The following is a 17,448-nucleotide window of genomic DNA, read 5'->3' on the forward strand; positions in this document are numbered from 1 at the left end:
GCCAGCCTACCGCTGTGCTGGGGTCAACGCTCAGCGGAGCTTGTAGCTTCCGCTGCTGATTTCAGTAGCGCTTTCTGCGCCCACGCGTAACTTCATTCCGTGCCTGGTTGGCGCGGTGTTTAAGTCCCCGGTTCTCACCCAAAAGACCGGGGTTCGTGTCCGCCTCTCTTTTAGTTTTCCTTATTGCTTTTTTTTTCTGTCGGTTTCACCGGCAGCTTCCGTCGGAGGTTCCGATCGGTTTTTTTTTGTTTGGGTTTTTGTTTTCCTGTTATATTTCTGTTTATTAAATAAAAATAAAGATCTTTAATTTTTTATCTCTGCGTTTGAGTCCTCCTTTCTCCCACGTGACAGAAAGGTGCGACCAGTAATGGACCCAGCAGAGCCCCGACCCCTCGCGGACGCTTTACGCCACCAAGGGCAGGCGTTGGGCAGACATGAGGTGGCCCTCAATGAGCTGGCTCAACGGGTAGCAGCACTTACCCGGCACCCGCCTACCTTGGAGCCCACTCCTAATCCCGTAGCCCAATCTGCGGAGCCTGTAGTCCGCGACACCCCTATTCCTCCCCCCGAAAGGTTTTCGGGGGACGCTAAGAGGTGTCGCGGCTTTCTCCTGCAGTGTGCGCTGGTGTTCGAGCTACAACCCTCTCGCTACCCTACTGAACGCTCTAAAGTCGCCTACATCGTCTCCTTGCTTTCCGGAAGAGCATTAGAATGGGCTACCGCCCTCTGGGAGCAGAACGCCCCCGAGTGCTCTTCCGAAAGTGCATTTAAGGAGGCTCTCAAGGAGACCTTCTTTCACCCTTTGGGGGGCCGTGAGGCAGGGCCACGCCTGCTCGAGATAACCCAGGGTAATCGATCGGTAGCCGATTTTGTGGTAGAGTTCCGAACGCTAGCCGCAGAGTGCGGCTGGGACGAGGGGGCCCTTACAGCCATTTTTCACCGTGGCCTCGCAGGTAAAGTTAAGGATGAGCTAGCCACTAGGGATCCACCCACTACACTTAAGGCTTTTTACATGCTGGCAATCTCCATTGACACTCGCCTTCGCCAGCGTGCGCGCGAGCGGAACACCTGTCCTCAGTTTGTTCGCGCGCAAGCCACTCCCACTGCCCCTCCACCCGAACCAGAGCCCGAACCCATGCAGCTTGGATCGTCAAGACCCGATGCCCGCCCGGCATCGGGCTCGACCTTTCGATCTAGGCCTCCGTTAAACAACTAGGCCGCTCTCGTGCCAGGGACACGAGAGAGGGCCCAATTAACATCCCTACTCAGGGCCTGTTTCTTGCGGCCCGGTTGTCTTGGGGTTCGGGGGGCACAAGCCTTAGGGCATGTGTTGATTCGGGGGCGGTGGAGAGTTTTATAGATGTCGATCTGGTACACAGGCTGGGGATAGAGGTCCAACCGCTAACCAAGCCGGTCTCGGTCCATGCTGTGGATGGTCGAGCCGTAGCGGGCAGCCCGGTTACCCATCGGACGCAATGGTTAACGTTGCGTCTAGATGACCACGAGGAACGGATCACCTTTTTAGTGACTCACGTTCCTCACCTCCAGGTGGTCTTGGGTCACTCGTGGTTGCAAAGACACAACCCCCAGATCGACTGGGTCACCGGGTCAATCTTCATCTGGGGAACACGGTGCCAGGATTCGTGCCTGCTTCAGGCTGGCACGAGGCATACTCCGCCAGTACTCAGAATGGAGACCCCGGATCTGACCACAGTTCCTCCTGTGTACCATGATTTACGGGAGGTTTTTAGCAAGTCCCGGGCGCAGGACTTGCCCCCCCACAGACCGTTCGACTGCGCCATCAACTTGTTGCCTGGCTCTACTCCCCCTAGAGGGCGCCTTTTCTCGCTCTCCGGTCCAGAGAAGGTCGCTATGGAGTAGTATGTGCGTGAGGCCCTCAAACAGGGGTTCATCCGTCCTTCGTCCTCCCCAGCTGGGGCAGGGTTCTTTTTTGTAAGTAAGAAGGACGGCACCCTGCGCCCCTGTGTCGACTACCGCGGTCTAAATGCCTTAACGATCAAGGATCGATACCCGCTGCCGCTGATGGCCACGGCTTTCGAAGCCCTTCAGCGAGCATCCGTTTTTTCAAAGCTCGATCTTCGCAGCGCGTATAATTTGATCCGGATCAGGCAGGGGGATGAATGGAAGACTGCGTTCATTACGCCCACTGGCCACTATGAGTATCTGGTGATGCCATTTGGGTTAATGAATGCCCCCGCAGTCTTCCAGAGATTTATCAATGAGGTCTTGCGGGAGACTCTTGGTAAATTCGTCTATGTTTACTTAGACGACATTCTTATCTTTAGTCGGTCCATCGACGAACACATAGGGCATGTCCGACGAGTTCTCCAGCTCCTGCTCAACAATCATTTGTTTGTCAAGTTGGAGAAGTCCGTCTTTCACTCCCCCATGGTTTCATTCCTGGGGTTCGTGGTTTCCCAGGGCACCCTGCGCATGGACACGGCTAAAGTATCTGCTGTGGAGAAGTGGCCAACTCCAGGTTCTTTACGCCAACTGCAAAGATTTTTGGGCTTTGCAAATTTTTTTCGGCGTTTTATTAAGAACTTCAGCTCTATCGCTGCTCCAATGACGGCCCTTACAGGTAAGGGCGCTTTCAAATGGTCGGTGCAGGCCCAACAAGCTTTTGATAAGCTCAAAGCTCTCTTAACAACTGCACCTGTCTTGCAGTTACCTGACCCAGAGGAATCCTTCGTGGTCGAAGTGGATGCCTCTGAGGTCGGAGAAGGGCAGTGCTGTCCCAGAGAGTGGGGCCAGGGAAGAAGTTGCATCCGTGTGCCTTCTTCTCGCACCGCTTGACTCCAGCCGAGCGGAATTACCCGGTTGGAGACAAGGAACTCTTGGCCATTAAATTGGCATTAGAGGAGTGGCGACACTGGCTCGAGGAAGCCAAACATCCCTTTCTTGTTTGGACGGATCACAAGAATCTGTCGTTCATCCAACAAGTAAAGAGGATGAACTCTCGTCAGGCCCGGTGGTCCTTATTTTTCGGAAGGTTCCACTTTACACTGTCATACAGACCGGGATCCAAAAACATTAAACCGGATGCCCTGTCTAGACAGTGGGAGCCGACTAGGTCGGAGACCGGACCTGATCCCGTGATCCCCTCGACCCAGATAGCGGCCCCAGTCACCTGGGGCATTTCTAAGGTCATTCGGGACGCCCAAAGGGCCGAACCCGACCCCGATGGGGGACCTCCTGACAGACTGTACGTACCTTCATCCGTACGGCGTCAGGTTTTTGAATGGGCTCATGCTTCCCCGTTTGCGGCGCACCCAGGCGTGACTAAGTCCCTGGTTTTGTTGCGCCGAAGATTTTGGTGGCCGGGGATGGAGAATGAGGTACGTGATCTTGTTCGTACCTGCTCTGTGTGTGCTCTGAACAAGAGCCCCAGAGAACGCCCAAGGGGCCTTCTTCATCCGTTACCAATACCTGCTAGACCGTGGTCCCACATCTCCCTGGACTTTGTGACAGGCTTGCCAAAGTCCAGAGGGTTCACGGCTGTATTGGTAATTGTCGACCGATTCACCAAGTCTTGCCTCTTTGTTCCGCTGCCCAAGCTGCCATCCGCCATGGGTACCGCGCAAATCATTCTGCAACATGTGGTGAGAGCGCATGGGGTCCCATCAGACATTGTGTCAGATCGGGGCCCGCAGTTTGTAAGCCAGTGCTGGCGGGCCTTTTGCCAACTTATTGGCGCTACGGTCAGCTTATCCTCCGGGTATCACCCGGAGTCCAACGGGCAGTCGGAGAGGCTGATCCAGGATCTGAGCAAGATGCTCAGGTGCCTGACGGCAGGGAATCCGACCACGTGGTCGGATAAGCTGATGTGGGCAGAGTTTGCTCACAATACCCTGCATCATTCGGCGATTGGCATGTCACCGTTTGAAGCTCAGTTCGGGTACCCTCCGCCGCTCTTTCCTGAGCAGGAGCAGCAGGTAGCGGTCCCGTCTGTACAGCTTCATGTCCGCCGCTGCCGCGCCGCCTGGCGGAAAGCTAGGCAGGCCCTTGTAGCCACCCAGCGCTCTATGAAGCGCAAGGCTGACCGCAGGCGGCAGCCGGCTCTTACCTTCCGGCCTGGACAAAGAGTACTTGTCTCGACGAGGGATCTCCCCGTTCGAGGTGCCCCACACAAGTTGGCACCCAAGTACATTGGTCCATTCAAGGTGGTAAAGCGGATAAACCCGGTGACGTATAGGTTGGAGCTTCCTCCCCACATGAAAGTGCATCCAACCTTCCATGTCTCCCATCTCCGACCATTTATGTGCGGGGGAGTCTTACCCCCTCCCAAACCCCCCGCCCCTCGTATCATCTAGGGTGCCCCTGCCTTCACGGTTCGCCGACTGCTGGATAGCAGGAAGGTTCAGGGTAGCACCCAATACCTGGTGGATTGGGAGGGTTACGGCCCTGAGGAACGTTCATGGGTACCGGCTCGCCAGATCCTGGACCCGGAACTGATCCGCGAGTTCCGACGGAACCGAGCTGCGGGTCTTGGGACCTCAGGAGCTGTCCCTAGAGGAGGGGGTTCTATAACGAAGCCTGTAGTAGCTGGTGAACGTGCCCCGGGTTCCCAGCGAAACAGGTCTTACAGAGCTCGGAAAACAAGGCCATAAGTAGTGGGTCACCAATTAGGGCTGATCACCCGCAGCTGTGGGGATGATTATTTAAGCCAGCATCACACAGTGGCGGGTGTCGCACCTTTTGTTTGTTTCCTGTTGCCGGTGGTAGCTCGCTCGCCCACGCCGTTTTCATAGCCTTAGGTGGTAGCCCTGGTGGCATAAGGCCATTCGGGCATGTAGAAACCGCAAGGTTTGAGGTATTGAGGTTTTTCTTTCGTCTTCATTGAAATAGGGTGGTGCGACGCCGCGCAGTCTTCGAACTGCCTATTGTTTGTTTCCTTAGCCATTAGCTTAGCGGGTGCGCACCGGACCACTGTGTGGCGCTGGTGCTACCTCGCTGCAGTATCTCATATTGAACATTGTATTTGGATTCGGTAACCGCTGGGTGGCGACTTTGTTAAGCGCTTGGCCGGTCTGCCACCAACCCCGGTTCGAATCCGCAAGTGGAGCTTCCTAACTGTGCTTGTCTCTTTTTCCCCTTTTTAGATCGGAGTGCCCCTGTCACCGCGACCGTAAGCCGTGCGCTCCGCATCACTTCCCCGCCAGCCTACCGCTGTGCTGGGGTCAACGCTCAGCGGAGCTTGTAGCTTCCGCTGCTGATTTCAGTAGCGCTTTCTGCGCCCACGCGTAACTTCATTCCGTGCCTGGTTGGCGCGGTGTTTAAGTCCCCGGTTCTCACCCAAAAGACCGGGGTTCGTGTCCGCCTCTCTTTTAGTTTTCCTTATTGCTTTTTTTTTCTGTCGGTTTCACCGGCAGCTTCCGTCGGAGGTTCCGATCGGTTTTTTTTGGTTTGGGTTTTTGTTTTCCTGTTATATTTCTGTTTATTAAATAAAAATAAAGATCTTTAATTTTTTATCTCTGCGTTTGAGTCCTCCTTTCTCCCTCGTGACAGACCTAGCTAACTGGTATTATGGCTTCAGAGAAATGGCAGATATGCCAACAGAGGAGCTGGCAAGTATAAGTGGATAAGACCATAATTTATAGAAACACTTCCACCTGAAGCGAATGAATGCTCACAATGGGCAAGTGCTTGTCATTAGAAACTGACACATCAGTAATCTGTGCTTCTGTGCCCCCCTTTGCCATCCAAAATGGTAATGCAAAAGGACATGACTCTTTATGTGGCTCACTGCCAAACTCATTCATCAGCTGCTTTGTTACATTTGGTTTTAGGGAAGAAATTTCTTGTCTTTGCTAAACAAATGTTGAAGTGGAAGTGGAAGATCAGCATGTGCTACCTAACATCTTTTGTAAGCTAGCTAGACTATGTTATATAAGTCTGCCAACAGCACTTATTCGGACAGAAGCTAGTGCATTGGTAAAGTGTAGTGTATTGGATTTTGGAGTTAGCATTCAAGATGAGGTAGTACATACACTGCCTGGCCAAAAAAAAAGGTCACCACCTGAATTTATCTAAGCAAATAGGTAAGAGCCGCCCATTGGATAATTACTACATGGGTGATTGTTTCAGCTGACAACAATTAATTTAACCCTAACTGATGCAGTGAGTAGCTTCTCATTTGTTAAACAACCATGTGGAAAGACACATCCTGTGGTCGTGGATGTTAATCTGTTTCAGAAGGGTCCAATTATTGGCATGCACCAAGCAGAGAAAACATCTAAGGAGATGCTGAAACTACTAAAATCGGGTTAAGAACTGTCCAACGCATTATTAAAAAGTGGAAGGACAGTGGGGAAACACATTCTTTGATGAAGGAATGTGGTCGGAAAAAAATCTTGAATGATCGGCGATCACTTAAACGTTTGGTGAAATCAAATGGTGGAAAAACTACAGTAGAACTCGGAGATATGTTTAATAGTGAAAGTAAGAGCATTTCCACACGCACAATGTGAAGGGAACTCAAGAGATTGGGACTAAACAGCTGTGTAGCCTTAAGAAAACCACTTGTCAGTGAGGCTAACCAGCAAAAACGGCTTCAATTTGCTAGGGAGCATAAAGATTGGACTCTGGAGCAATGGAATAAGGTCATGTGGTCTGATGAGTCCAGATTTACCCTGTTCCAGAGTGATGGGCGCATCAGGGTAAGAAGAGAGGCGGCTGAAGTGATGCACCCATCATGCCTAGTGCCTACCGTACCTGTGGGGGCAGTGCTATGATCTGGGGTTGCTGCAGTTGGTCAGGTCTAGGTTCAGCAACGTTATGTGCCCAAAGAATGAGGTCAGCTGACTACCTGAATATCCTGAACGACCAGGTTATTCCATCAATGGATTTTTTCTTCCCTGATGGCACGGGCATATTCCAAGATGACAATGCCAGGATTCATCAGGCTCAAATTGTGAAAGAGTGCTTCAGGGAGCATGAGACATCATTTTCACACATGGATTGGCCACCACTCTGGACAGAAATAAATGTTGTGACGTTGTAGAAGCTTGTGGAAACGATGCCACAGCGAATGCGTGCCATAATCAAAGCTAAAGGCGGTCCAACGTAATATTAGAGTGTGTGACATTTTTTTGGCCAGGCGGTGTATTATAAATTAGCTTGTGTACATTAAGATGTGTATCTCTGAAGTGCCACCATCAATGATTTAGCCACACCATTAATAATATTTGAATTCTTGCTATTGCAATACTGAAGATTGTGTCAACCACATTTTGCCAATTTACAGTTAATCTCAAACTGGTTCCATGGACATGAAAAAAAGTTCGGTATACTTCACTCGCCCTCCAGTAATTAGATCTGAACCAAGTGAACGACCTTTGGAATGTGATAGAACAGGAGCTTCGAAGGGTGAATATGAAGCTAACAAACATGCAGTAGTTACCTGATCCAGTCATCTCTACATGGACAGTCTTTAAATGGTTGTTTAATGTATTGAGTGAAAAGGTTATGCACTAGCTCATTACTGCTGAGAGAGGGTGATGGGTGTCCTGCAGTGGATTGGCACCCTGTTCAGGATGTTCCAGTGTTTTCAATGTAACCAGACCTCCTGTTTTGATCCGAACCAGGATTAAGCAGTTGATAATATGAAATATGATGTTAGAAAGGAAAAATATGCCACATATATAAAAAGTATTCGTTCGCAGATGCTTAATAACTTGCTGTGTCAACTTTAGCAGCAACAACTGCAACCAAACACCTTTGCTAACTGCAGATCAGTCTTTCACTTTGCTGTGGAGGAGCTTTGACTTACTCAGCTTTACTGAATTACCCTGAAGCAGCAAAGCATCTTTAGACGATCACAATGTCATCACCATTTAGAACTGGTGTAATGTTAGTACTGTGGGATGATGTGTTAGCTGTATGACAGCTTTAATGGAATCCATGTCATTCAAAAGGTTTTTATTCATTTTAATTCTGAATGGCTTGGGGTTTATCAAGGGTTGTTTTGCAGCAAATGTATACAAGCCTTTATGTTCCTCCTGGTTAGCAGTGGTTGTACCCATATAACTCTAGCATTAAATACTGAACACTGGCTTTATATAAGGCGAGCAAGGCCTGCAGTTGCTTAGATGTTTATCTGGGTTCTTCTGTAATATCCTGGTTGTCATTTTGAGTCATTGATATGCTCTTGAATGTAGTTTTGGTGTTATGGACACTTCTTGAGAGACTCGCTACTGTTCCAAGTTTTAGTAGTACAACATGTACTGTTTGTATCCTGTTTCTACTAAAATGTTTGTACCTTTATTTTGTGTGGTATACCTCACTGATAAATCTGACTTTGTGGCATCTTGACAGATAAAATCTGATGTTGTGAGGTCAGTGTGTGTAGTGTATGACGAGGAATTGAAAGAGAATTACTACTGCTGCTGAAATAGAACATTGTGCAACCAATTCTGTTTTTGGCTTTTGCTGGAGGAGCAGACACTACAAACAGGAGCCAAATTTCAATTATGGAACAGAAGTCGGCATACTGGGATCGCCCATTCATTGACTAGCTGTTCTCAAGCTCAGTGCGTGCCTTTATGTCTCCTGTTTTGGTGGAATTGTTTTCCATTCCATTATGTTTGCTTGGTTGTTCCAGCAAGTTTAGTCAGTGCATTGCCAGACTTATTTTCTTTCTTTTAATATCTGTGAGAAAACTCACACACGTTTAAATGAGTGACTGTTGCTATTAATGTAAAACATTGTACACAGTGAATAATTCTACTGAAATATGCAGATGTTTTTATTTATCTACACAGTTTTCTCTGATTTGTCCATTAGCCTAATGAACTAATTAGTACTATTGTTTCTGTGTGCTGCTCTACTCTTTAAAATTCTGTCTGGGGTGGCACGGTGGCTTAGTGGGTAGCACTGTTGCCCCATAGCAACAAGGTCCTGGGTTCGATCCCCAGGTGGGGCGGTCAAGGTCCTTTCTGTGTGGAGTTTGCATGTTCTCCCAGTGTCTGCGTGGGTTTCCTCCGGGAGCTCCGGTTTTCTCCCACAGTCCTCCCAAAAACATGCAAGTGAGGGGAATTGGAGATACAGAATTGTCCATGACTGTGTCTGACATTAAAACTTGTGAACTGATGAATCTTGTGTAATGAGTAACTACCGTTTCTGTCATGAATGTAACCAAAGTGTAAAACATGACATTAAAATCCTAATAAACAAACAAACAAATTCTGTCTGAACACTGTTATTTATTCAGCAAATATTTTATTAATGAGTCATATTAAAATATTGCAAAACAGTTGAGGTTCAGTTATCTTTTCATATGTAAAATTCCAAACAATGACAACATGTTTACAGAAAAACCAAAATCCAAAATAAATGGTATTAAATATCGCAATTAGTGATTAGTGGAGAGTAATTCCAATATTTGTCTTATAAACAGCAGTTTGCTAATGTACATACATGGATTATCAAGCCAAGAGTTCATTTTATGATTCATGGTTGGTATACAAGATGCTGCCATTACCGCAGGTCACATAGTGCAAGAACATAAACAAAAACACTAAATAACTAAAAAAAATTTTTATTAAATACAAAAGCGTTTTTGTTCATTTGGCTGTAACTGAAAACATTAGATTATTAGCAAGCCAATTAGTGACTTTTAAAAGCATATAATATTTAATTAGCTAAATTGGTCTATATTTCACCACATAATTCTTGTACATGTGTCAGCTGCACAGATGATTCCGATCTCCAGTTTTACCACATCCGAAAGATGCTCTGCTAACTGGGGAGGTCATTGAACTAAACTTAATACTAGGGCTGTCGAAGTTAACGCGATAATAACGCATTAACGCAATCTCAATTTAACGCGATTTAAAAAATAGTGCCGTTAACGCAAATTCTATTTGGCCCTGCAAGTCATGCGTAATTCATGTTGAGACTTGACCATGCACGGCATCTCTCATTAAGACAGCGTTTCTCAAAGTGTGGGGCGGACTTGCCACCGTTTGTTTCATTTGCGGTTTGTTAACATAATGTAACCGAGCGTCGTAGTGATGCACTCGCTTAATAAAGAAATAAATACACGCTATATTCACAAATTGTCGCGAGCAAAACACGTTATTACTTTTTCTGTTACGGTACCGAATAGCGGACAGCTAGAGTCATCGCGTTAGCCAAGCATGCTATTCCATGAACTATGGAAGCCCCAAAGGGTCAAAACACACTCACTTCGTGTAGAAACGTCCATCAAACCATTGTCACAATACAACCACAGAAAAGTCTGTTACAATAACTACGCCTTATCCCACCTAAAGCACCGCTGATCTACAATGTTTGCTGATGGAGAAATTTTAACCTACAATCTGACATATATACGAAGTCAAGGGTCTCTGCTGGATAGTATTACTGCCTAGTATGTGAGTGAATAAAACTCCCTTACAGTTTTCTCTCGTCCCAGCAGTTTTTAACATAAGTACGTTTAGCATAAAATGTGTTCACCATTTTAATTGTGTAACATTTCACTTAAAAATCCTTGTTTTCTATAACATTTACACAGATATTTATTTTTTAATGCGATTAATCGCAATTAACTATATGAAATTCTGAGATTAATCGTGATTAAAATTTTTAATCGTTTGACAGCCCTACTTAATACACATTGTTTCCCTGTGGGAAACAGGGCATCAGTCTGTGTTTTGGTGGGTCAGAGCTGTTTTGAGAGCATATCATGTGGCAGGTCCAAATGTTTTGATCAGTGTATATCTAAAACATCTAAAACATTCATTGTGTGAATTAAAGAGGAAGTGTCTGATAACCTTGCTATTGGGCCAATAAAACGCCTGAGTATGCAAAGATTCCTTTTTAACACAGGATGTTGTCATTGGCTCCTCTCTCTTTCTTTCTCAATCTGTACACAGTTCCTATTTCACATTACCTTTTGTGTGAGGATGTGTCTGCTGCTGGACATTCTCTCCTTTGGTAGGTCATTATTATTTTCCAGTAGGAAACCTAACACAATACGAAGTGCTGAAAGCAAAAGCATGTGAGACCCTCTCATAAGAGCTCCACCCGTGTTATTTCTTCTCAGCTGTGGTTGTGTCTGCGTGGTTCATGCAGAGAGGTTACACTACACCTATTGTACAGATTAAAATTCTGTGTCATCTCCGTTTACTTTCCTGCACTAATGAACATGGTGTCCCATGTCAAACCAGTTAAAGTAAATACCCTTATCATTGGTTGAGATGGACCAGTGCATTGTTAGGCGGGTACAGATCCATATATCTTGCATTGTTTACCGTATAATAATAATAATACGTTTATTATGCCAAAATATTATATAAATAAATATTATATGAATAATATATAAATATTATATAAGATAGTTATACCCCAGCACCACACACACCCAGCTGTTCCTGTATTTCTTTAGGGGTTGCCACAGTGGATTCTGTGGATTCAATCCTCCTTCTTTTTTTTGGGCTTGGGGCAGGCTCTAACAGAACACTGACAAGTGCATCCCTCCATGGCTAGACTGTTTGGCCACCCCACTCTTAGACATAGCCAATCGTGTCCACTCGAGTGCAGATTAGTTAGATCTTTATGTTTACAGAGTGCGTTCTCTTTAATGATTTTGCTGGTAGCCTAAGTTGGTGAATAAGGTCAGTAGTGGCTCAGCGGTTAAGGTACTGGACTAGTAATTGGAAGGTCCCTGGTTCAAGCCCTGACACTAGAAGGTTGCCTCTGTTGGGCCCTTTAGCAAGACCATTAACTCTCAGTTGCTTGGATTGTGTTCAGTCACAATTGTTTGTTAAATGTCTTAAATGTGAAATATAATGAGTGTGATGTGGTTGTTTACTATCTATTAAATTATAGCATAAATATCACATGTATTTAAAAAACAAAACAACTAATTGAAGCCCTGACCATTATAATAACTGTATTTTTTTGTTTCTTTTTGCAGATAATACAGAGAGGAATGAACTGAAGACATTTTTTGAAACCAACAGCTCGCAGATTTATTTTATCTTCTATGAAAATTTCATTACACTGGAAAGTAACCTAAAGCAAAAAGGTAAGTTTTGTGCTAATGTTTTTTCAATGTGTCTCTTGTGCTCTTACCAGCTTAGCTGTCTCTGTTGCAAATTGCATTTGGCGCTTTAGGATGATCTTTAGCATTATGTTACAGCCCTGTAGGGATTATATCTGATCTGGTGCATCAAATCAGACCAACAGATCTCCAACATTGGGTTATACCTCTTAGCACATGCACATATGAAAGCAAAATGTACTGATTTAGATTAATATCACTGAAAAGATTAAGCAATTAAATGATTACAACACAACTGCAGTGTATAACGCTTGACAAGGGCTATAGACTGATATAAAAATACCTACCCTTCCTGCCGTGAATATGACCATTGTGTAAACATGGCATAAATCATCTAAATAAATGAATAAGAAAAACAACTGCAGTGTTTAATGCAGACTCAAGTAAAATATGTATGAAGAACAACAGTGAAGAACACATCTGGTTTAAACAGTTGATGTTGATGGTATATAATTAGACAAGATTTTTGGCACTAGAGCATCCGTCATCCCCCTGTTGTTTAATGCAGTGGACATGTCATTTACTCTGTGCTCTCTTGTCTGTCCAAAGTCTCAGTCTGTTGCTGACTCTAAATGACAAGCACACAGCTTTCAAGTGTCTAAAGCATGTCAGCCATGGTAAACATGCCAACTGTGAGCTTTTGAGTGATTTAATCTTGTGCTCTTCTGGATTACAATAGTTCAGTCATGACATAACAGGATTTATATTTTGCCTGGCTAGCTTGCTGTTGGTAAGACTGAGTCATCATAAGCACATTTTTACTCTATAGTCTATTTATAGTCCTGCACCAATAATCTTAAAATAACTGATACACTAAAGTAACTGCAGGTGGTTTCTAAACAGAACTCTACAGCCCTGATGTAAAGCACAGTTCATAGATAGGAGGGCTGCATAAATGTGATAAAAGTGATGCTAGTCATTAATCCTTTATGCATGCTTTTATTCTTCTTATTTGGACTGTAACCTCATGATTTACACACTTGGTTACATTGATGAGAGGACAGGTAGATTCACAGGACACAAGTTTCATCAGTTTAAGTCTTTGATGTCAAACACAGTCATGAACAATTTAGTATCTCCAATTCACCTCACTTGCATGTCTTTGGACTGTGGGAGGAAACCAGAGCTTCTGGACGAAACCCACACAGACACAGGGAGAACATGCAAACTACACACAGAAAAGACCCGGAGCTTAGCTTTATTGGCTGCCTGTTTATTAATGTGTTATTAATTAAAAGGTTGCCTGAATGATGGGCCTGGAATTTACCCCACCAATATCACATTCTGATTCTGAATCTGACTAAACTACTTGCTGCAACAGACAAATGATTCTGCCCAGTTCATGACTAAACACTTTGTCAAAGCTGAGAGGACAATTTTTGTTACTTAGCAACACAGGTATGGTAAAACACAAAACAAACAAATTGCTTATCTAATTTGAAATTTGTTGATTGAGAATGGTTTTCCAAAGTACTTTCAAGCCCATATGGCTGGTTTTACCAAAGTACCATGGTTTATTTTCTTTTTTTACCATGGTAACATGGGACAGTGGTAGCCTACTGAGTAGGGCTTTGGGCTGTTAACTAAAAGGTTAAGAGTTCGAATCCTAGCTCTGCCATGCAGCCACTTTTGGGCCCTTGAGCAAGGCCCTTAACCCTCTCTGCGCCAGGGGCACCGTACAATGGCTGACCCTGTGTTCTGACCCCATCACCCCATATTCTGTGTTTAACATGTAATAACATCTGAGAGCTCAAAGGTAACGCACATTGTACAGTGATTTTTGGCCTTGTCCGGACTGGGATTGCTCCATATTCCCTGAATCTTTTCACAATATCATATACAGTAGATGGGAAAGACCTAAATTGATCTTGCATTATGGAATGACGTTTTAAATCTGATTTGAACTGACAACACAAAGTTGCAAGCCATGACCCATCTTTGCTTGCAATGGCTAAGCCTTTGATGTATTGTTTGTTTTATACCCAAGCATAATATTCTTACTTGTTATCAAATCACCTGCTTATTGTGGAATTTTAAGAACTGTATAACTGTCCCAACATTTTTGAGTGTTTTGCAGTCATCAATTTCTAAATTTGTTTATATTTACGAAATACAGTTAAGTTGATGAGAAAATACATTGGGATTTCTTTCTGTCACGTAAATAAAGGTCCAGGAGAATCACAGATTCTAGTTTTTTAAGCATTTTACAAAATGTCCCATTTTTTTCTGGAAATGAGGTTTGTACCTTTCACCTACATATAGGTAACTCCTGTGTCTGTTGGGCACTAAACCTGTCATTTTGTTTTCAGGGAATAAATCTCAACGGGAGGAGCTGGACTCCATTCTCTTTATTTTTGAAGTAAGTGTTTAACATTATTTTCAATTTGCTGGTCTTTTGTCTCTAAAAAAATTGAAAGTTTGTTACATTGTCAGCAGATTAATAAGAAATGTGATTAACTTTTTTATCTGGAAGTATAATAAACAATAAATCTCATGATATTTTGAGTTTAAGTAAATATTACTTAATTTTATTTAATATCATAAAGTAATAAGTGACTGCTCAATATCTCTATTTACAACTTCTCATTGGCAAGATCCATGTGTATCAATTTGTATATAGATATTGTAATCATAGTTGTACAAATCTACCATTATATGGCCATAAAGGTCAAGTTAAATCATAAAGTGCATATGTAGGACATATACACTGATCAGCCATAACATTAAAACCACCTCCTTGTTTCTACACTCACTGTCCATTTTATCAGCTCCACTTACCATATAGAAGCACTTTGTAGTTCTACAATTACTGACTGTAGTCCATCTGTTTCTCTACATACCTTTTTAGCCTGTGTTCACCCTGTTCTTCAATGGTCAGGACCCCCACAGGACCACTACAGTGTAGGTATTATTTGGGTGGTGGATCACTCTCAGCACTGCAGTGACACTGACATGGTGGTGGTGTGTTAGTGTATGTTGTGCTGGTATGAGTGGATCAGACACGGCAGCGCTGCTGGAGTTTTTAAATACCGTGTCCACTCACTGTCCACTCTATTAGACACTCCTACCTAGTTGGTCCACCTTGTAGATGTAAAGCAGGCTAACAAAGCATGTAGAGAAACAGATGGACTACAGTAAGTAATTGTACAACTACAGAGTGCTTCTATATGGTAAGTGGAGCTGGTTTTAATGTTATGGCTGATCAGTGTATGTACAAATTGAAAAAATTATAATTCATTTACATAATTCATATAATTCAAAGGTAATTCACATCAACAATTACATCAACTATTTCTCCAAGTGAGGTTCATGATGGTACATACTGTACATGTAACAATGCTGAACAGGATGCAAAGTTTCCGACATCAGAGATGCACATTTTGCTAGGTCTTTTTTTAGTGATAACTGAACATCATTAGTGGGCAGGTAACCGTTAGCTCAGAAGCTTGTGTAGTCCTGTTAAAAACATAAAACACATAGCTAAATTTTATGTCAATGAGGCTTGATGCTTTATTGCATGAACAACAGCTTAACCTTGTAACAATGACAGTTATATAAAACAGTGCTACGAACATAAGTGGTGAAGTGGTGCAATAAAAGCTTTCAACTAAAGACGTGTTTCTTATAAACCACTCACAGGGATGTAACAATACACTCTACCCACGATGCAATTCACGATACTGGGTTCACGATACTATTCTTTCCTGATTTTTTTTGAAGACAAATTATGACAAAGTTTCCTTGTATTATTTCTCTTTAAAAAGGAAAATAAAATACTGTATTTGTGCTTATCTTTTATTTATCTAAATAATTAATGCTTTTTTACTTCTGAGGTAGGTACAAACTATGCAAAACAATTTTTATTTAAGCCCAATTTGGCTGAAAAACCCCGAGTCTGGCAACCAGGCGTACAGCCATCAACCAGGCGAGGTGAATAGCGCCAGTGCCCTCTGCTGTTTAAAGTAAATATTGATTCATTTTACATGTCAAATTGATTTGAATCGTGGAATTTTTTGAATCGGTTATTATTGTGGTGCATCGTTGCATCCCTAGTAGCGATGCTTTTTTGTGCATTTTAGCATTAGTATATTGAAAATTTTAGCAATAAATACTTTTCCCGGCTGTCATACTAAATTCATTGTAAGTTAGGGATTCAGATGTTGTGTCCACATTTGCCCTTTGCCTGTCAGGCTGACTCATCGACAAGATGAAGGGGGGGGAGTTAAAATGAAGTCTGGCTTGTTAGTAGACTGTGTGTTGTCAATATAAGTCCGGCTAAAAGGTCACTGGAGAAATGGTGCAGTTTTACAAGCTGTATGGAAGTCACTTTAAGGTGTGCGTAACAGGCGTCTGTTGTTTAAAATCAAATTTACTTTGAATGCCTTTTTTCTTACATGTATAAGTGTGTGTTTATTACACAATTAGGCATTTATATGTATTAGATTCTAAATTGCCAGTTTGTAGCTTTGTTTGGTAATTTAATGCAATTTAAACTATATTGCTAGCCTGTGTCATGTACTGTGCTGTGGTACAGTGGTTCCACTGTAGTGGACAATGGTAGCCTAGTGGTTAAGGTACTGGACTAGTGAACAGAAGACTGTTGGTTCAAGCCCTGCCACTGCCAAGTTGCTTTCAATTGCTTGCATTGTATTCTGTCACAGTTGTTAGTTGGTTTGGATAACAGTGTCTGCTTAATGCTGTAAATTTAAATGCATTTAATTGCACCTAAGGATTGAAAAAAAAAAATTATAATTAATAAAAAGTATTAGGTCACATGCTACACTACTGTGCTTATATGGTATGTTAAATAAAAAAACTCAGTTATGACATTACCATTTTGCACATACTATTTAGTGGAAAGTATAAGATTTGATACACAGATGTTGTTAGCATCAGTTGTGTTTAGCCACATTAAAAGAAAATTTTGTTCTTTTTTTGTTCTTCTTTTGTTCTTCTTTGGGAACTCTAGCATGGTGCTTCTGTTCTTGATTCGTAGTATATCTTTTGTATTCTAAAAATGCTAATTAAAACAAACAGAGATGCAGTGGGCATATTAAAAGTCTTCCTGAAGGTGGCCGCTCAGGTGGCGCAGCGGTAAAAACACACGCTGACACCAGAGCTGGAGCAGCCACGGGAACAACGATTGGCCTGTTGTTCATATAGGGGCGGGGCATTAAGCCGGATATGGACTCTCTCATAACTGATGCAAATACGACCTCTGCTGGCTGGTTGACGGCACCTGCACAGAGGCGGGGAAAAGAGTGCCGATCAGGGTGTGTCTTTTCGTACACAGAGCTGATCCGCAGCTGATCTCGTAGTGTAGGTGAAAAGATGCATACGGCTGCTGCCCATATGTCGGA

General features: G+C 43.6%; 1 protein-coding gene across 1 annotated transcript in view; it reads left to right on the forward strand.

The window, feature by feature from the left end:
• Nucleotides 1-17,448, forward strand: part of ralgapa2 (Ral GTPase activating protein catalytic subunit alpha 2) — a 173,944-nt gene that overhangs the window by 18,866 nt on the left and 137,630 nt on the right. The window contains exons 2-3 of the mRNA XM_063008040.1: nt 11,942-12,052; nt 14,398-14,447. Coding sequence (XP_062864110.1) covers nt 11,942-12,052; nt 14,398-14,447 — 161 coding nt within the window. The remainder of the gene's footprint in view (nt 1-11,941; nt 12,053-14,397; nt 14,448-17,448) is intronic.

The sequence above is a fragment of the Trichomycterus rosablanca genome, chromosome 13, assembly GCF_030014385.1.
Source record: "Trichomycterus rosablanca isolate fTriRos1 chromosome 13, fTriRos1.hap1, whole genome shotgun sequence".
NCBI classification, from domain to species: domain Eukaryota; kingdom Metazoa; phylum Chordata; class Actinopteri; order Siluriformes; family Trichomycteridae; genus Trichomycterus; species Trichomycterus rosablanca.